This window comes from Gossypium hirsutum, chromosome D04 (genome assembly GCF_007990345.1).
Source record: "Gossypium hirsutum isolate 1008001.06 chromosome D04, Gossypium_hirsutum_v2.1, whole genome shotgun sequence".
Taxonomy (NCBI): Eukaryota; Viridiplantae; Streptophyta; class Magnoliopsida; order Malvales; family Malvaceae; genus Gossypium; species Gossypium hirsutum.
Window position 1 is genome coordinate 31,284,108 of NC_053440.1, and position 17,440 is coordinate 31,301,547.

At 32.1% G+C, this 17,440-nt stretch overlaps 1 protein-coding gene across 2 annotated transcripts; it reads left to right on the forward strand.

The window, feature by feature from the left end:
- Nucleotides 1-12,439: 12,439 nt before the first annotated feature.
- On the forward strand, nucleotides 12,440-17,059 carry LOC107899208 (serine/threonine-protein phosphatase PP2A-4 catalytic subunit). Of its 2 annotated transcripts, none has more exons than XM_016824852.2 (11): nucleotides 12,440-12,835; nucleotides 13,293-13,349; nucleotides 13,477-13,560; nucleotides 13,982-14,053; nucleotides 14,720-14,791; nucleotides 14,982-15,022; nucleotides 15,314-15,380; nucleotides 15,993-16,184; nucleotides 16,285-16,374; nucleotides 16,476-16,583; nucleotides 16,728-17,059. In XM_016824852.2, the coding sequence occupies exons 1-11, from the start codon at nucleotides 12,743-12,745 to the stop codon at nucleotides 16,791-16,793; spliced, it is 942 nt and encodes a 313-aa protein (XP_016680341.1). In that variant the 5' UTR covers nucleotides 12,440-12,742; the 3' UTR covers nucleotides 16,794-17,059. The 2 variants fall into 2 exon arrangements, 1 of the variants encoding a protein (XP_016680341.1); XR_001684616.2 differs by having other exon boundaries at nucleotides 12,513-12,835; nucleotides 16,285-16,393; nucleotides 16,728-16,988.
- The last annotated feature ends 381 nt before the right edge of the window (nucleotides 17,060-17,440 follow it).

Here is a 17,440-nt window from a genome sequence, read left to right on the forward strand (position 1 = left end):
CCATTTTTAGAGGTTGGAATCAATGTTCTGTATAGCCTTATCGTAAGCGAGTGGATCATCATCCTCATGGTTGGCTTCCGTATTATAAATACTGCCATCATAGATGAAAATGTCTGGTTTCTTAGAAACTCTCCCACAACGACGGATTCCCTATACTATTGATCATTTGTAGGTCTTTCTACAACTTTCTCAAGAATTGAACCTGGTGATTATTTTACCACTCCCGAAAGTTCCTTGAATACTACTTTACTTTGAGGCTTAAATTTATCCATGTAGCTTTCCTCGAGAAAAGTAGCATGAGTGGAAACTTTAATCGTATTATCTTTCAGATTGTAGAATAATTCTCCCTTTGTTCATTTTGGATATCCTACAAATACACACAATTCTATCTGTGTATCCAATTTCTTTGTATCCTTATCCAGTATGTGTGCTGGACAACTCCATATTCTAAAGTGATTTAGAGCGGGTTTCTTTCTATGCTACAGTTCATAAGGTGTCTTACAAGCAAACTTGGTTGGCACGTCATTCAAAATATAGCAAGCAATTTGTATTGTATATCCTAGAAGGAAGTAAAAAGTTATGAATAGCTTAACATTAAATGAACCATGTCAAGCAATGTTCTATTCCTTCTTTCAGCTACGTCATTCTATTTTAGAGTGCCTAGCATAGTTAATTGGGATAAAATCTCATTCTCTGTGAGGTATCCTAAGAACTCGTTAAACAAGTATTCCCCACCTTGGTCAAATCAAAAAATTTTATGGATAAACCTAATTGCATTTCCACTTTTACACGAATCTCTCAAAATTTATTAAAGGTTTCACTTTTACGGTGCATTAGATATACATATCCATATTGAGAATAGTCGTCGATAAAAGTCACGTAATAATCGTAACTTCCTCAGGCACTGATGCTCATGGAACCACATACATCAGTGTGCAAGAGTTCTAAAGGTTGGTTGGTCCTTGCACCTTTCGCATTAAAAAACCTCTTAGTCATTTTACCTTCCAAGCAAGATTCACATTGTGGGAGACTAACTTCCTTAAGCATACTTAGGGGACCATCTTTCACGAGTCTAGTGATTCTTTCTTCGTTAATATAACCAAGTCTTAAGTGTCATAGGTACCCCTCATTAGAGTGAGAAGTTTTAAGTTTTTATTCACTATTTTAGTTTGAAGCATAGATTAGTTATTTGGTTTGATAAAGTAGAGATTGTTTTCCATCCGTCTTTTACAGATTAAAGAACAATTTATGTGAATAGCAATCCCTTTATTAAATATCATGGTATAACCATCATAAAATAAACATGTCATAGAAATTAAATTCATCTTAAAATGAGGTACATAAAACACATTCTTTAAAATAATCTTTCTAAAATTATCAAAGTGTAAAATAACTTCTCTCACTACTTCGGCTGAAACATAGCTCTCATCTCCGGTCCACAACGAGAGGCTCTTGTCATGGAGAATTCTTGTTTCGTTAAACCCTTGTAAAAAAACACACACATGGTTAGTTGCTCTAGAATCAATAACCTATTTGTTAATTGATTCTACTACTAAGCAAGCTTCAACCACAAAGATTTTAATACCTTTGCTCTTTTCAACTAGGTAATCCTAATACGCCTTGTAATTTTATTTGAAATGCCCATTCCTGTTGCAGAAGAAACATTTGATATTTTTAGGATCTTTTGACTTCTTAGCATTCTTCCTATCCACACGAGGTGGAACCAAAGACTTAGTCGAATTCTTCTTTCCCTTAGCTTTCTGCTTCCGTTTAGAGGATGAGGGCCCATAGCTAAGTTTTCTTCAGGTTACTCCTAAATCGACTTACCACCATTCGACATCAACTCATAAGATTGTAATTCCTTTATAAGCTGAGTTAAGGTAAGCGTTTTATTCCCCAAGTTATAAGCGGCCCTAAAACCAATAAACTCCTTGGTTAAACATTTGAACACTATTTCAATCTAAGTGTTCACGTCTAGTTCAGCCCCATTATCCTCCACTTCTGCAAAGAATCCCATCAACTTAAGCATATGTTTTTTGACAGAAGTGTTGATTTTCTATTGAGAATTCATCAAATTTTAAGCGTGGATTGTCGAGCCAATACGACTTGTCCTCCGAGCAAATCCTCTAAATTTTTCATGATCCCTTTGGCAGTAAGGAAATTCTCGTGTTGCTTTTGTAACACACTATTCTTGCTCGCTAATATATAACATCAAGCAATTAAGTTAGAATCTCTCTAGAAATGTCTCACTTTGGGCTGAGCTTCAAGAGGGCACGTTTCGTTAAGAACGAATTTGTGTTTCTCACAATTGAGAACTATTAGCAAGTTTCGTTTCCATTCTTGAAAGTTATCCTCATTTAATTTATTCTCAGTAAGAATGCTAATAAGAGGAGTAGGAGACATATTTGAATTAAGAAAAATAAAGATTCACTAATTACTATCTTTATATTAAGCAAATATTTTTCATTTCAGTAACATATCAAGAATGCAATATGATACATGCGTCTTGTATTAAAACCTTGAAAAATATTTTTCCGTTGCTATGATCATTCTCACACCCATAAACCATGTCACCTTGGGGACCCATGATTAACTAGCAAGAACATGGATTACATCCAATCAGTTCATGAATCTTAATTCTCAAGACGCCACACGAACTAACGACTGTTCAACATTTGACCATCATCTCTAACTTAAATATCATTTCTTAGGAAACTATTTAATAAGAGATGATCTTGAGTGTGTAACCATTGACTCAACACCCATCATGAACATGCTCTCATTTGTGAGTCATCTTGGGACAATCTCTTTGAAAGTCATGCATGACTAGTTGTCCTTAAAAGGAAATCCCATCTAGTGAACCCACATGACAAAGTTTACCTTGGGGTGCGATCAGGGTAGGAACCGGCTCGAAACTTTATCATGCTATCACTTAGGGACCACCAATGGAGGTTGTAGGTCTTATTCAATGACCTTTTCCCACTCAATGTTTTAAAAACATGTAAGGTTTTTTATCCCAAATTTCAAGAATGATCATACAATATTCCTAGTGGCATTCTTACCTAATCTAAATGATTTGCTTCCAATATATGCATAGCATGCTTTGGCAGTTTTATAATATTTACATTCATTCACAAGAATCGAAGAAGTGAATGTGAATCGTGCACCAGGTAAGGTCCTAGGAAAGGAAGGTGAGTCAAATTTGACCACTTAAAAACCAAGCCTTTCCTATCTAGAGCCAATCCTAGACATGCACATTATCATTACCACACTTCTAAGTTTTTAAATAGTTAACTGTGGATCATCTCATATATATATCACAATTATAACATTACATAATATAAATATTATAAACAATTATAAAATAGATATATAATGAGATAGGTAATTAAAATAAAATTGTCAACCAAGGTTTCCATGGTTCTATTTTTAGAAAACAAAATTATATAATTTTTCGCCACAACGCATTCCTTGGGTCTTCAATCGCCCATCACATCTTTTCCTTGTCATGGAATCCTTTTGGAAAAATTACATTTAAGTTCTATGTTCGTTTTCGGCTCACAAGAATTCTATGAATTTAAAAAAAAAAACCCTATGTGGAGATATGCTCAATAAATGTCTCTGTAAGGGTGTTAGGGTACAATTACTGTGGATAGGTGTATGTACCCTTTGTTGATTGGCTTACTTGCCAAATAGCAGTTTTGGAGCACACTTTCATGCATCATGGACGTGATCGAACTTTCGCAACTCGTTCAAGGGCATGCTTCTTGTCCCTAGTTATCTATAAAAAAGGAGTCTTTGGCCTTAGGGCATTTCATTCTCATCACCGAAAGATTAGAAACTCCTTATTTTCTTTAGCTTTTGTTGTTTACTCATTGTCTTCTTATTCGAGTGTTCATTCCTTTTTACTATTCTCCCTTTGCAAGAGTGTTGCTCTTTGCTTTTTGGGTAAGCCTTTCTTTTCTTTAGTTTTTTTCTTTCTTGTTCTTTCTAGTATTTATTCTTAGTGACGCCGAGGCATGGGAGGAGCGGTGCAAGCTCGTCATAAAGTTCAAAGCTTGGGAGATTAAAGGATGTAATAGTCTTTAAACCTTTTATTGATTGTAGCACTAATAAAAAGGAGATGGAAATGTATCATTGTGTCATTGACTCCATGTGCATAATTACGAATTCGATTTCATTTTTCTCTGAATTTGCAATACCTTCATTGACCTACCTAATGTCTATATACAATGTCAACCATCTTTCTACTATTGTATATATTTGAGGCGAGATTTCATTTACCCCTACAATTGTTTTGGTGTGAGGTGTTGCACATTTATCGTGTGTCTCCTAGGTAGCTCTCAAGGACATCAAAATGGAATTTGGTGGCCTTTTTCTTGGATTTCCATATTAACAGGTAGCTTTCTCACTTGACAGGCTTTTAAATTTTGTTCAAGCTGACTCCTTCTAATTAAAAAAGGGATCGAGGAAACAAGGTTTAAGAAATGTTTGGTTTTAAAGCAATGAATGATCCAGTAGTCGATGAGTCAAATAAAAGTATATTTATGGGTAGGATCAATTTTTCAAGTGCTAATTAGCTGACGGATCTTTTCATGAAGCTCAAGGGGAATCCCATTGTCATTAAAGGTATGCATTTTCGGAGGAAAGGCACCACTAAGGTTTCATTCATAGATATTGGGAGTATCAAAATATTCGACAATATTGGAAAATTTAAGAGTGATTTCTTTTCCCATAAGATAAGATGAAATGGAATGGACTTTATCACTCGAAGGATCACAAACTAATTTAGCATTGGAGTAGAACGACTATCCAAGATTGTCATGGGAAAGACCACTATAAGAAAGGCCTTTGTTCTAACTCCACTCATCTAAAAGATCAACATATCTAAATTAAAGATCATTTTTAAGGAAGTTGTAATCTAAAGGATGGGAGACTTGGACTTTTCTAGTGCTGAAGTATTCGCTGAAATGTTCAAGCTTGTCATTAGTACGGAAGCAATCATATAAAGAAGGTGGTCTAGATGCGGTATCGAGCTTATTATTCCTAAGGCATTTAATGGAAACTCTTTTGTACATGGTATGGGGATGCATGATTCTAATGGGTTAAAAGAGACTAAAGGATATACTAAATGAATACTAGGAGAGTGGGAAAAAAGAAGCTACAAAAAAAAGTGTAACACCCCCATACCCAACTTGAACATTGGGTCAAAGCACTATGATGTTACATTTGTTGCCAGAGCAACTTCGGTGATTACACGTCAATTAATCATTATAAAACTCAAATTATATCAAAATACTTGCAATAATTTATTTATATGTCATATTCTATAACCAAAATATCAAATTCGTACCCTCTTCAAGCCTTGGTGATGTGATGAGATGAGATGCATTGAAATCAATGAGATGAGATGCATTGAAATCTCAACCTGAATCTAGAGCTTTATTTCAATCTTCCACCTACGCATTTAAAACACACGTTAAGCTCATAAAAGCTTAGTAAGTATCCAGGGATCCAAATCTCATTTTTACCTTGATTTCTATATATTAAAAACATTATTACTATTACAATTCCTGAATATATCATAATAATCAACATAATATATTTTAATAATTAACAAATCATTCTGTATTTATAGGATTCATTATTACCATAATTTGTTACTTTTATCTTTCCATGGATTGATAGGAATAAAACTTTTACTAGTCTAATTCTCTACATTATCACTTCACAATTGAATAGAAATTATTATCAGAATCCTTTACTTGTCATCTTATTGTGTAAGATGAACTTTTTATCAGAACTTGCTTACCATAACTTTTTATTTTAACATTATATTTTATTATTCAATAGAGGCCCAACGTAGACTTAACAGAATACATAAGATATATGAAAATAGTACAATAATGCACCGAAGTGCAAATACAAAACAGGACATCAAAGTGCATATTCAGAACAAAAAGCGCGCTAAATTTTCCTTAATGGTATGCCATCTATATCTTATTAGTTTTTAGCTCATCTATTTGAGCAATTATATTAGATTAATGTCATTTCCTTATTTCATAAAATAATTTAAATACTTTGGACTTATTTCAATTTAGTCCACATTGTAACAATTCAAAAACAAATATTCCAACTTTCTTTAATACATATAACTTATCTCACTACTTAATAAAAATTCCATAATTCACTGCTAAAACTTACCATATTTATCACATGTCACTTTTACGTATTTTATAATTTAGTCCTTTTTCTTTTTTCATAATTCTTTCATTTCACTAAAATAATTCACATAATAAATATAATGTAATAATTATTTCTATCATTCACTATTCTTTATAATTCAATCTCACTCTCACTTTTCATACGTATACTATTTCATCACACTTTCTTACACATTCTATTTATCCATATTATATTTCATAATTTAACTTTAATTTTACATTTTTTCAATTTAATACTTATCTTTCCACAACTTAAAGAACAATTGCAATTTGAATTAAAATAATCATGAAATTTTTGCATTATCTACTACCTTCTTCACTTATCAAATATTTCTTGTAAAATTTTTATAACTTTTCAATTTAGTCCCTTTTTGTCATAAAAGTTCAATATTCACTAATTAATCATATTAAGTCAATTTTATTTCTTGTTAAACTTTGATCTCATAATTTATATCAATATCTTGTTTCACATCAATTTTTTATGTATTTCATTTCTATTATTTCATCCACATGTTTTCTCAAGTTTGACAATTTAGTCCTTATTTTAATAAAAATTCCATATTTTCCACAATTTCACTTTTACAACACTTTATGCATATTTCATCATCTCATAACACATTCATTAAACTTTTATCATATTTTCCTTATTCACATATTAAATTATTTAACACTTTATTTTACTAATTTACCACAAAATTTCATCATCTCTACATTTTAATCCTTAAATAACAAGAGAATTCATGGGTACTTACCTTTTTCAACTTCAAAGCACTTGCTCTTCCTTTTTCCTCATCACTTGGTTCATCTTCTCAATCTCTTTCTTCAAGATCATATCAAAACATAAAACATTCCATAAGTAATCTCCACTTGAACATCTTTTCTATACTTTTCTATCAATATAAAATTAGAAAATAATATGAAACCTTAACATTCATACCTAGATTTAGCTTGATTTTCTCTCTCCTTTAACTTCTATTTTCTTGAATCTAAATTGATATTCTTACTCTCCATAGTCTCATTATCATTTCTCTCTCTCTGTTAGTGGTTATAGAAATTCCTTTGATTTCTAAGTGAAAATAATGGATTTTTTTATTAAAGGACCAAATTGTAAAGAAAGCAAAACTTTCTTTCTTCTCTCTTTCATGGACGTTAGAAGCTTTGGTGAAAATCTTTCTTCATCTTTCTTTATTTCTTTTTATACTAATTTTAATTAAATAACAATAAAATTTCAATCAATTTATGTTTTAACACTTTTTATCCTTAATTATTACATCATATAATTGTCTAGTTTGGGTAATGACCACTTTAACCTTCATGTTTCTTCAAAATTCCATCATTGAATCCTTACTTAAGTTGGTAAAATTGTGATTTAGTCCATTATATTTCTCCACTTATTCAATTTGGTCCCTGCACACCAATTTCAGGTCATAAGAAATTGGGTTATTTTCACTTTTGGTCCCTCAATTTTATCATATGTATGCTTCAACCCCTCAAATTATAAATAATTGTACTTGAACCTTAAACTTTTTGCATCTTTACAATTTAGTCCTTACTTTAATTTAGTATACCACAACATACTTCTTAATTCAACTTTATTTGGTACTCCTCAACCTTCTCTTTTATCACTTTCATTTCCTTATTTTACTTTACCAGGAAATCCATGGCACTCAATTCTCACTTAATATTACTTTTATAGCATAATGATTTTAAGGGGTGTTACATTTCTCCCCCCTTTAAATAAATTTTGTAAAATTTCTATGATTTTCCTAACCATGAATATCATTATCTATTTATTCTTCAATTCTTTTTGATTCTACACTTCTATTCACACAACATTATTTTGCATTTCTTTGATACTCCTCTTCTTCTATTCAACCTTATCACAAATATCTGAAGTCCTTGTAAAATTTTTGGCACCTCACATACAATGATGTCTTTTTCTTAGCTCTCTTTCTCCATTTAATCAAATTTCCTTAATCTTTTTTCCTTGAAATCATCTTTATGATTTCATATATTTTCAATTCATCAGTTACCTATAAATTTTTTGTCATTCTTCAAACTCTTATCGTGAGCATACAACTTTTTTACTTGAATATACTATTTATTACTTACTTCTAATTCACTTATTATTCTTCTTCACTTAATCTATTCTTAAATATATAATGTATATTTATCCTATCGTGTCAACTATCAAATTTACTTACCAAATACATACTTGTCTTTTCCTAACTTTGCAACTTATCTTCCTAATCATTTACAATATCCATCACTTTCCAATTTCTTATAAACCTTTTTCTATCTCTAAACACTTATATCATTTCATTTCTTCTCACTTCCTTCGTAATGCACTTTCTTGTGATCATTTGCCAATACTTCTTATTAATATCTCGCAACTTTTCAATCTTTAATAATTTCTACTTCTTTACAATGCTTGCTTCAAAGTATCCTCACTTTAATTTTTTCCTTTACATATATTTTACCTATCATTGGAAATCATTTTCCATTACTTGTGAATCTTCAATACCCTTTTAGATTATTTGTGATACTTCACTACTCTTCCTTTATTATGAGTACGCTATTAAGCATTTCTATATCCACATTCTCTTTTCAATTTAATTTCTTTAAGTCATCCTCACTATTTTATTAAATGCTTCTCTTTATTTACTATCACTTTACACTATGCAAACACTCTTATTCTTCTCTAATATTGGTCTTCTTTCATTCCTTGTCTCAAATAGTTCAAATTCTTATACCATTTTACATTATATTACTCATAAAGCTCTTCTCTTGTTTCTTTTCCTCATACTCGATCAAAGGTCCTTACTCTGTCCAAATTTTCTTGCAATCATCTTCATAGTTTCATACTTCTTCCTTCTATTTTAATTCTACATTCTCTTCAAACTCATATTGTACTCCTCAATCCAAAATTTTCTTTAAAAATCTTTTCTTAATTTCCTCTTTCACAAATATCTAACTTATATAAATTTCTATCTTCAGCTAAAATTTCTCATTTTCTCTTGTAACCGTATTTCCTTTCATTCTTATTTCAGAGTATTTCAAATCTCAATATTATCTTGCACTGTACTAATCCCAACATTTTTCTTCTCACAGTATTTTCCTCAATTCTACATTACCAGTACTTTTAAATCTTTTATTCATTACTTCTATCATTTATCATAACTAAATCATTTGTTACCTTTCCACTAAATTTCTTTATACATCTTATTTTAATTCTCTCTTTTCGAAGCAAACATTGATTTTCCCAGTTATGGATCGAAATAAATCATCTCGATCAAATCCGCATAGAATTTAATTGGCTCAATCGCTGCCAACAAACTCTTTAAGGTGACTGGTTTTTATCAAATTTTGCTTCTTTGTTGATTTCTTAAAGAATTAGGCTTCAAATTGATAAAAATTAAGCCTAGTTTATGAAAACGACTAAATTGTAAAGCTTAATTATTAGTTTTGTACATTAGGGAGCAAATTGAATAAAATGTAAATCTGTTATAAAATTTTGATAGGAATAGAAAGTAGAAGGCCCTTACTGAGTAAGTGTGAAATTAAATTTTAATCCAAAGCTTTAGATCGAAAGTTATAATTGTCCCGGGTTTAGAGACTAAATTGAATAAACTGCAAAATATGTTTGAATTTTTATTTGAACGTGATTTGATATGGAATTTAATATTGTGTTATTGTTTAATTATTATTCGTAGCTAAAGACGACGTAGGGCCGTCGAGAGAAAAAAGAAAGGCGAGAGTTGATGACGAGTGACACAAGCTTTCGATTTGTATTTCTATGATTCGGGATTAACATAAGTATTGCATATTCATGATATTTTGCATAATATGACATTGAGGTGAGTTAAAAATAATTATTTGAATGGAATTGATATGTTTGAGATTGAATATCAAGACAATGAACTAAATTGGATAGAATAGAAATTCGCACGAATTAATTGATATATGTTATTTGACATAGAATTGGTTGAATATGCTATATGATATGTTGAAATAGTGAAATTGATAATGAATTGAGAAAAATAGAATGTGAATTGAGTTATATGATGAGATCAAAAAATTGGTTACCCTATTAACTGTTCGAGCAGAGTCGGATATAATTGGCATGCCATAAGATAGATTAAGTACGAGTTACTGCGACTATATGTTGATGAGCGCTGGGCGCATTTTCCTTCGGACGTTCCGATGAGTGCTAGGCAAAACTTTTAAGTCGGTTATACCGATGAGTGTTAGGAACAATCTATTTACTTCAGATGTTCCGATGAGTCACTGAGTGCCAAATTGGTGTATTGGTTAGGATCTATGTATTCGTTCGAGCCCGAGTTTGAGTCATGTTAATAGGGGATATAAATTGCTCAATTGGTTTAATGATGCTCGAAATGAACTAATGTTATGAAATTGTACTAAAGGTACATATATGCAATATATGATTATTGATAGTATGTGAAAGACTATGTAAATCAGTTAAACAAGCTTGAGGACCTATATGGAAAGATAATGATTGAATTGACTCGATTCAGAAATGAAATGCAATGTTAATTAATGTGTTAAATTGGATAGAATTGTGAACATTAATGATATTCGTATGATATATTCAACTGGCTTACTAATTGAGGTAATATATATAGTTGGTTCATTTGACATAATTGGGGTATCTTATGGCATATACATGTTTTGTGGATTGAAGATTAGCATGATTTTCATATGAATTTTTTGATAATGGTATTTTAATTGGATGTATGCAATTGGTATAAACTTGTATTGCTTTGTCTTGAATTATGGAAATACCAATGAGCTTTATCGCTCAGTGTACAATTTGTTTTCCCCACACAAGTGTAAGTACATCCCAAGGTCCCAAGAAATGATTTTAGCATCCAACCAGAAATCCCCAACTCATCAATATTTGTAAAATATCTTTTGTTTGTTATATGTCATATACCTAGCCTGAGTCGGTTTGTTTATTATATGATCAAGTCACATTAGGAGTTAGAATGATGAATTAGAAATGGTTAAATGGTTGGACTGTATGGATGAACTAGGCAATTAAATGCTTTGTATGAGAAGATGAAATACTTGTGTTCATACTCAATTGTATATGTCCATTTGGTAATGTTTTGAAGTTCATGATTATCAAATATGAAATTGAATGATTATGAATTACAAATGATCATGTTAATGATGAAACATATTGGAAATGTATGTTTGAAATGACATTTTGGTTGAAATGGAAATTAATATTGATGGAAATGAATGATTAGGTGAAACAGGTTGGTGCCATTTTGGCCATTTTAAAAATAGATCGTTACGTCGTGACGTAGAGCATTTATTATTGCAATGAGATCAAGTTAGTATGTTGTATCGCGAAGAGGTACCCTGAAGTTGCAGCGTCAACCTGAAATTTTGAAAATATTACAATTTAGTTCTAATTCGATATCGGGTTAACAATAAAGCTTTCAAAAGCTTGTATAAGATCCGAAAATGATTACGTATTGTATTATACACATATTTTACTTATATTTGAATCTTTAATTGTTTTAAAAATGAAATATAATTTTATCGTAGTTGCTCCGGCAACGAATGTGGCACCTTGTAGCTCAGACCCGATGATTGGGTTAAGTATCGAGGTGTTACAATCACAAAATATATACAAATACTCAAAAAACTCATATAAACATGCTTAGAATGGAAAATCACTAAGGGACTTGTGAGGAGAAGCATAAAGTGCACTAATGTGCCAAGATACTAAGAGAAAATAATATGGCATATTAGAAATTTTGGTAAATTCTTAGATACTAATTTTGGTAAAGTCTTAGAAATTTTTGTGTAACTTTAGAAATTTCAATAATTTATTAGAAATTTTGGTAACTACTTAGAACTTTTTGTAAATCCTTAAAAAATTTGGAATTTCCTTATAAATTTTGGTAATATACAAAATTAATTTCCAACCCTAAATAATATTTAATTACAGAGTAAATTTACTATTATATATTAGTTTCCATGTCATCTTATTTTAATGCATTAAGAAAATATATTTAAATATGTGATATAAACCAAATTCTATTACCAATCTGGATAAAAGAAGAACTTAGATACTAATTTGAAAATTGAAACAAAATTTAGATACTAAAAATATAATATCCCTTTATATTTTTCTTTTCCCGTTAGCATTTGAAGGGAGCTTAAGGAAATCTCATTGTGAGGAGCGTTCCCCGAAACGTGTGGTGAAGTGGCTTTATAACAGTTTAGTAGTGTGACGTGGCTTAATAACACTCACACTGTTCACGCTCCACTCTCTGTCTCAGTTCACGCGCCCTCCCATTTCATTTCGTCTTCGTGATAGAAGCAAGAGAGCCAGGAAAAGAGTGTAAAAGAGATAAAAAAGAAAGTTAAAACAAAAAGAAAAAAGAAAATTCTCAATCCAAAGTCCAAACTAGGGTTAGGGTTATCCCTAATCAGGATAACGATTTCCACGCTCGATTCTTCCAACTGATAAATTAAACATGGGCGCCAATTCGTCACCAACAGACTTGACCACTGATCTCGATGAGCAGATCTCGCAGCTCATGCAGTGTAAGCCACTTTCGGAGCAGCAGGTACCTTAATTTTTTCTCTATCTGTTTGTTTCCAAGAAAGTATCGAAATTTACCAGGAATTAATCCAATAATATATTTTTAAAATTTGTGAATAATCGATTAGGCTCTGATTTGTGAATAGTGTTATTGCAATATTTACTGCTAATTCTTTTTTTCTGTTTAAATTTCAATTCAGAGTTATGAACAAAAAATGCAGCTTCTTTTTCTTCTTCTTTAAAGCAGGGAAAGAAAATGATTTATTTTTATTTGATATAGGTAATTTCAACATAACTCGGGGTATTTGCTCGGAATAAGTGTTGTGGGTTTAAATTTTATACTTGTTGCTCGTGGAGTTTTCTTCGTTTCATCTTATTTGTGTTGTTTTAATTTGGGTCAATGGAAGCTTGTCTTTTTCTGTCTTGTGTTGTGGAATATAACTTTTAATAACTCTATTTTTTTCTCATATTGTATTGTTTAGGTCAGAGCATTGTGTGATAAGGCAAAGGAAATACTGATGAAAGAAAGCAATGTCCAGGTTTATTATCTTAGTCTGGCTTGTGTTTCAGGCATCTATGTCTATATTTGTTTATTTATTGGCGTATTTTGGAGGTGTTGAGATTGCTCCTCCGTAAACTGGGAAAGCATTGATTTTTTTTTAACAGCCTGTGAGAAGCCCGGTGACAATTTGTGGTGATATCCATGGGCAGTTTCATGATCTTGCAGAACTTTTTCGAACTGGAGGGAAGGTACTTGTTCTGACTTTGACTGTTGATTTTTGTATTCAGTTCTGTTTCAGCGGGGAATGTGTAAAATAATTAGTTGAGACCTCAATCTTTTTGAAGTTGGAGCTCTCCAGAGGTATCTTGATTGATCATATTTGTAATGCGAATATTTTTAATTTATGCTCTTTTGCATGCATTGACATGTGAGCTTTTTGTCTCCACCCTCCAGCACTTTCATGCATAAGTGTTCTGTTTTAATAAAATTTGTCTACTTAATCTTTTACCTGTTTTTGCCATTAGATTGTGCTTTATCAGTGTCATTCATGCATTTTTAGGACGCTTTTCAACTAGTTATATGCTTTTCCCCTATCTGTTACACAATTTAGCTTCATGATTGGTCTTTCCTTTGAGCGAATCCCTTAATGTGTTTTATCCTACTTGGCAGTGCCCTGATACAAACTACTTGTTTATGGGAGATTATGTGGATCGTGGATACTATTCTGTTGAAACCGTTACGGTATGTACATCTTAAATTACGAATTTCCTTTTTCAGCCATTGTCATGAAATTTTGTGTTCTGCTTCTGCTAAAGTAGAGGCAGAAATAACATATTTAGATAACAATTTTAAGGGTTCTAAGTGCTAGTTGTGTGAATGGAATTTGACCGCATCCTGCTATCAGGACCAGGAAAAACATCTACCTTGGTTTAAACTCAAAAGCCTTCAACACTAAGAATTTGAAATGCCTTTGCCTTTTTGAAGATTTCAGTTGTTGTTGGGCCAATAATTCTGGGTAAAGAGAGGGTGGGATCATTAGATCTTTGTTCGGATAGGAGTTTTGGATCTATAATTACTGCACTATCTCCTATCACTTTTGGTCTCTATCTTGAAGGACTTTTAAATTCGATGTAGTACAGGAGGAATATGATGCGGAGCCTTGTTTTTTAGCAGTTTATCATTGCTTTCCACTTCAATGATAGTATACTCCATGCTAGATATTTCTCAAAACACCGGAGTTGAATGATGTTTCGTACTGTTACTTTTTCTGTTCATAAAGATGAATATTATATCACACTCACAGACAGTTTTGCATTTCCTAGCATAAACTTTGTAAGTAGAGATCAATAGCAAACTTAAGTCATTCACATTTTCTATTTAGATGATACTGATTTTTTCTTCTTTCAGCTGTTGGTGGCTTTAAAAGTTCGTTATTCACAGCGGATTACCATTCTCAGAGGAAATCATGAAAGCCGCCAGGTATGAAATTTACCTTTTCTTCCAGGCCTTCACTCCTTTTCCAAACAAGTGCACATATGCCAAAGTTTGGCTTTTTATGGTGTTATATTTTTGCAATTTGCACATCTGAGTCTTAGCAAAGAGTTTGATATGAACTCTTGACTATCATAGGAAATTTTAAGCTAATTCTTGAGCCTTTCCTTTTTGGCAGATCACTCAAGTTTATGGGTTTTATGATGAATGTCTTCGGAAGTAAGTTCAATACACAACATCATTTAAAGGGCTGTAGTATTATGAGCCATCAGTGTACTGGCTTTACTAAATGTTTTCTTATTCTTTATCTTTTCAATGATATTTTCAAATTACTCTTTTTTCCAGTTAAGGAAAAAAAGTAGTATTGTATTTGCTTTACGTGGTATGATATACTAGATTTAAGTATCTGGAGGTAATACTCTTAAAATAAATTGCAGATGTGGAGGCAATATAGTTGCTGCTTCCTTTTGCAAATCAATGACAATACTTTTTGTGGTGATTTACTTATAGGTATGGCAATGCTAATGTTTGGAAGATCTTTACAGACCTTTTTGACTATTTTCCATTAACTGCTTTGGTGAGTAAAACTAGTGCAAGGTGCATATTAATTTGAATTAATTGCTTTAGTCTTGGTGTTATTTGACGTTTATGCTTAAATGGGCTTCTATTTTATTTGTCCTGTATACCTTGTATTGTTGTCTTTCTAGTATTATATAATTTTAGTTTAAAATGTTATTCCTATTTATTTTAGGGGTTTGAATGACTTTCCTATGCATTTATGCTTGCTATAATCTCATTGCAAAGCATCTTGAGATATTTCTAAGAAACTAAAAGTCTCTTAGCTCCTAACCTTCAAAAAATATCATCAATTTTTCCAGAATGTAGGACTGTTTCTTGTATTTATGTTTAAGCTAGATTAAAGACAGCTAAAAGTTTTAACAAATATGGTTTTCACTGCATTAGAAAATTAATTGTTTAAGCATTAGAAGATTAACGGTTTAATCATTAATGTCAACTCAAGATAACCAACTTCATTGCTATATGGTCTGTACCTGTCTAAAGGTTTATATGGCTTTTGTAATGTTTGCATGTTAACTCTGCACTTGCTAGGGCTGAAGTGGAGATGATGATAGTTAAAATGATATTGGTATTTCTGTTCACTAATATAGTGCTGATATCTTCATTCTAGGTGGAATCAGAAATATTTTGTCTGCATGGTGGATTGTCCCCTTCAATTGAAACCCTGGATAATATAAGAAACTTTGATCGTGTTCAAGAGGTTCCTCATGAAGGACCCATGTGTGATTTATTGTGGTCTGACCCAGATGATAGATGCGGTTGGGGTATTTCACCACGTGGTGCTGGATATACTTTTGGTCAGGTAACTTATGTTCAGAGTGTCCAGTCTTCAACACTTATGTGGTTGCTTTTGCCTTCTATTTTTATTTTCTATAATTAAAATGTTGCATTCTTCTCTGCAGGATATATCTGAACAATTCAATCACACCAACAGTTTAAAATTGATTGCTAGAGCTCATCAGCTGGTTATGGATGGATTTAACTGGGCACATGTACACATGATTGTCAAAAGTTAAAATTATTATTATTTTTTCTTGTATGCTTCGTGCAAATTGCTTCAGGTTATTGATTCAGAATTATTTTATTGGGACAGGAACAAAAGGTGGTTACTATATTCAGTGCTCCTAATTATTGTTACCGCTGTGGAAACATGGCTTCTATATTGGAAGTTGACGATTGCAAGAGTCACACATTCATCCAGGTCTCTCTCTCTTTCTAACCTTTTGCAATCTCTGCATGCACTTTTGTTCACAAATAAATGTAAAAGGAGCAACGCTAACCTTTGAACTTGACTCCTTGGATTCTTCCGTGTATTTGCAAAATCATTAAGTTCATCTTGCTGCAGTTTGAGCCAGCTCCAAGGAGAGGTGAACCTGATGTTACCCGTAGAACACCGGATTACTTCCTGTGAAGCAGCTATATGCCACAACTTATTCAAGATACTCAACTTTTGTTCCTCTCCGCTCTCCCCTTACATAGTTAGGTAGTTGTGGATCCTTTGCAGTGTCTGTTGCATCTACTGCCTGCCATTCTTACATATCTTTTTTTTTTTTTGATGATGGTGAGCACCAAAAGCATGTATGCTAGCTATGAAGATGACCTTTAATCTGTCTTACCCTTGGATTTTCTGTCGAAGTGATTGCATAGCAGATAAAAGATGGGCAATATCGGACTGTATCCATTATGCAGTTTTTTTTTTAAAATTCTGATTTCCTTTTTTTTTTTTTTGGGTGGGTTGAGGGGGGGGTTCATCCTATCTTTTTGACCTTGGTACAGAGATGGAAAACTTAAATACGTAATGTGTTTATTGCTTTCTGAGAAATCCGTCATTATTAACAGGGTGACACATCTCCCAGTAGTGTATGAATTTTTGTTTTACTTTTCCCCCCAAGTATCCATAACCTAACCTTAATAGTTGTTAATACATGGGGTTGAAAGAAGGGGAATGGGGGTAGAATAACCCTTCCACGATGTCAATTTTATTATTAGTTTTAGGTTGGGTAGGTTTCTGGGTAGCAATGTATCCGCGTATATTTGATTGATCATAATTGTATTTGA